The sequence below is a fragment of the Cynoglossus semilaevis genome, chromosome 18, assembly GCF_000523025.1.
Source record: "Cynoglossus semilaevis isolate Cse_v1.0 chromosome 18, Cse_v1.0, whole genome shotgun sequence".
NCBI lineage: Eukaryota > Metazoa > Chordata > Actinopteri > Pleuronectiformes > Cynoglossidae > Cynoglossus > Cynoglossus semilaevis.
This window is the reverse complement of record NC_024324.1, coordinates 1,134,049-1,137,704: the sequence shown is the minus strand read 5'-3', so window position 1 is coordinate 1,137,704 and position 3,656 is coordinate 1,134,049. Positions and strand designations below refer to the sequence as shown.

The 3,656-nt window shown below is 46.5% G+C and overlaps 1 protein-coding gene across 1 annotated transcript in view; it reads left to right on the top strand.

Annotated features, from left to right (window-relative positions):
- tcf19l (transcription factor 19 (SC1), like) overlaps positions 1 to 944 on the top strand; it is a 6,374-nt gene extending 5,430 nt beyond the window's left edge. The window contains exon 7 of the mRNA XM_025064945.1: positions 43 to 944. Coding sequence (XP_024920713.1) covers positions 43 to 272 — 230 coding nt within the window. The 3' untranslated portion in view covers positions 273 to 944. The remainder of the gene's footprint in view (positions 1 to 42) is intronic.
- The last annotated feature ends 2,712 nt before the right edge of the window (positions 945 to 3,656 follow it).

Here is a 3,656-nt window from a genome sequence, read left to right as displayed (position 1 = left end):
CCTCCTCCTCTTCTGCTGCCACCCCCGCGGCCTCTTCTCCCCCCTCGTCGTCGTCGTCCTCCTCAGACGAGGAGGACGACGACGACGAGGGGTCGGCGGTGGGGTCGGTGGAGCCCTGTGCGGCGCCGCGGTGTCGCCTGCCGCAGCAGGACACGGTGCAGTGGATCCAGTGTGACGTCTGCGATGCCTGGTTCCACATAGACTGTCTGCACGTAGACCGGAAGAAGATCCTGACGGACCCCAACGCTGACTTCCACTGTGGCTGTCGCTAAGAGGAGGAGCCGCCGGGTCAGCGTGGGGGGGTCGGGGCGAGGGGGCGGAGCTCAGTGAACTGATGTGACTGCAGTTTGTCTGGGAGGAAACTACACCAGAGAAATCTCTGTAGCTCAAATGTCCAGCAGAGGGCGCTCCAAGCCCAGCATCTTTAACCCACTTTGACTTTGTTCAGATTATCGTCCTGTTCTTTTCTTCCAGTTCAGTCTGACTTTTTGTTTGTTTGTTTTTTGGGGTGTGTGGGGGAGGGGCTGGTTCTGAAAACAGTTCCGTCTGTGGATCAGTTTTCAGAAGGTGCAGGAGTGACGTCAGTGATGATGATGATGATGGAGTAGACGCTCGGTAATATGGAGCTCCAGTTAGTTCCAGTACTTTATTGGAGTTCCTGATAACTCTGCACTGGACACACACACACACACACACACACACACACACACACTCAGACTCAGGTTCTGTCGGTACCAGCAGTTCCTGTGAGTACTTTCTAACTCACCATCAGGCCTTGGAATATGATCAGTTTGAGCTAACGTTCCTGTCTCAGTTCCTGGTACCGATTGTACAGAAGAATCACCGTTGAAAATGTTGGAGTTGAAACAGTTTACCTCCTGAATCTCACGTGAATAAACAAAAAAAAATCTGATTTAAAAAAAAAAAAAAACAGTAAAAAAAAATATATAAAGAAAATTGTGATGTTTTAAAAGTACTGATGTGATGAGTGTGAAACGTCATCTTCATCACGAGCTGTTCTAACGCCCCCTGCGGGACAGTGAGCAGAATAACTGGGAGGTTAAAAAGCATTGGGAATGACGTTGACTTCTGACTGAAAACCAGGAGCTGAACCTGTACATAACTGAGTTAAGGTCGCCCTCTGGTGTTTGGACGTTGTATCACAAATACAAATAGAATTTAACACTTTATTTTTTTATTGTTAATCAGAATCAGAAACATGACGGCTCTGCGGTTCACCAGTAACAACCATGACATGACGTCATGTTATTAAATCACTGTTGTTCAAACCTGACTCTCAGCTCTGTGTCATCTTCACTCAGTTCACACCAGCGTTCACACCACGGAGGGTGGAGCTGAGGATTGTTGTTATTTTTGTCTTTGTTTTCCCGTGGTGAAGCTAAAGGATTGTTCTCCGTGTCTGTTGTCGTCTGTCTGTCGTTGTCTGTCGTTGTCCAGGTGTGGATAAACTCAGAGGTTTGTCCTCCGTCTTGAACTCTTCTGTCCGGAGCAGAGACCAAGCTGCTGTGACCTGCACTGATGAAGACGGGCCGTGACGTTACGTTAGGCTGGACTGTTACCATGGCAACAGCCACATCTTTACGTTCTGTCTTCTCTGCGTCTGTCGTTGGCAGCAGCCGTGGTGGAGGTTCTGGTCACTGCTGGTCTGAAGACTGATGGGGTCAAAACCCTGGTCCTGCCCTCAGCACCTCAGGGTCTCCTCCATGGGTCCAGATCCTGATTGAAGATCCTGACCAGGTCCTGACCTCCGTCCAATCCAGGACTGAGAAGCTCCAGAGGTTGGACTTGTTGAACGATGCCTTCAGGGTCTGCCAAAAGAATGTACCATGATGGTGAACTCAACACTTACACACACACACACACACGTGTGATGCATTGTGGGTTGCCTGTTGCTAGGCTACAGACGGTGCTGCGTTCATGGTCTGTTCCACAGTAGAAATGTTCTCTCATTCTCCAACTGCAGTGTTTTCTTCGTTTGTCACGGACCACAGATCGGGCCACTCAGAGGGTCTATCTGGGCCACGCGTGGCCCTCAGACCACCATTTGAATTCACCTTGGAGTAAAATAATTTAAATCGTACTCACAGGAGATCCTGGTGTTCTTGTGCTGCAGTGTTTGGTCAAAATTCAAAAGAAAGATTTTAGACACAAAAAGCATTTCACCTGAAGGGGGCAGCAGTGGGTCAAACATCTAAATTCATTTATTTTTCTCTCTGGTATTTGAACCATCACTCTTATTTCCTGTTAAAATAGTCGGCTCACCTGAGAGACTGTGGTACTTCCCGCCACCAGGGGGCGTTCTTTGCGGTTTATTGGAGCAGCTGCTAATTCAACATTTCTAAATCACCCTCATATGTCACTTCTAACTCTGCCCTGCAGCAGATATAAATAACCGGGGGAGGACGGGGGACAGATGTCCTGGTTTTTAGTCTAAATGTGAGTTTGTCCAAAAACTCGTCGTTTTTTTTTTCTCTCCGTGATGCGACTCAGCCAGAGTTTTTATTTAGAACTTCTCTCCCTCATTCTTTCAGTCCCACTTTCCTTTTCAACCACACACTGTCAGATCACAGGCTGATTTATGAACCAGGCCGCTCTGAAAATAACCCCCCCCCCAGTCCAACCCCCCCGCACGTGACACAGTGTGTACCTTAAACCACAGCTTTAAACCACCTGACACTGTAAAACACTGGTGGTCGGTTTTTTATTTATTTATTTTTGAGAATCGAGAATCATTTCCTCCAGAGAACCACAGCAGGTGTGGACTGACCTATCATTTCAACATAACCATCAGAACATCATACACTAAGTTAGTCAGTATAATAATAATAATAATAATAACTAATAAGTTCATTATTTGTCCTAGTTTAGGAACATTTAAATCGTGTCTCTCTGAAACCAGCACAGTCTGCCACAGGGGGCGCCATTTTGCACATGCAACTCACACCAGAGGTGCCATAATTATTATTTTTGCTTTTTGCGAACGGTGAGTTAATCGCGATTTAATGAGCGCCGTGAAGATCGATGTCTGTGTGTGTGTGTGTGTGTGTGTTATTCTTATGTTTACTCTGTGTGTCAAACTAATGTTGGTCAGTAGTTTTCTCTGCTCCTCTTTCTGTCTGTTATTATTTACCCAGTATTTTCTGCTCATCTGGGAAAACACATTTTCTAAAGTAAATCCTGTTTCTGTATAAAACAACGATTCAATTAAAATCGAGAGGTTTATTTTCTTCGTCTGATGTAATTAATTCAAATCTAATTCGGTTTAATGAAGACCAGCGTGAACTAATCCGGTTTAATCTCATTTAACTGTAACATCACCAACACCGATCTGTGGCGACGATTAGTCAAATTAAATGGACTGAAAACAGTTCCAGCTGCTGCCGTCGTGACGTCATCGCGGTGGGACAACACAGTGTGTGTTGGATTTGTAATCGTGAAAATAATAAAAAAAAAAACAAATTCCAAAACAAATTTAGTTCAGAATCTCCGCATAAACTCTGCTCTGACACCTGTGGAGCTGCAGTGCCGCGGGTGTCCAGCGGAGGGCAGTGTTGGACCAGCCTTTGCCCTCAGATGAAGACGGAGCAGCCGCTCCCTGAACCTCAGTGACAGAAGGAGCGTGGGGGGCGCGGGAG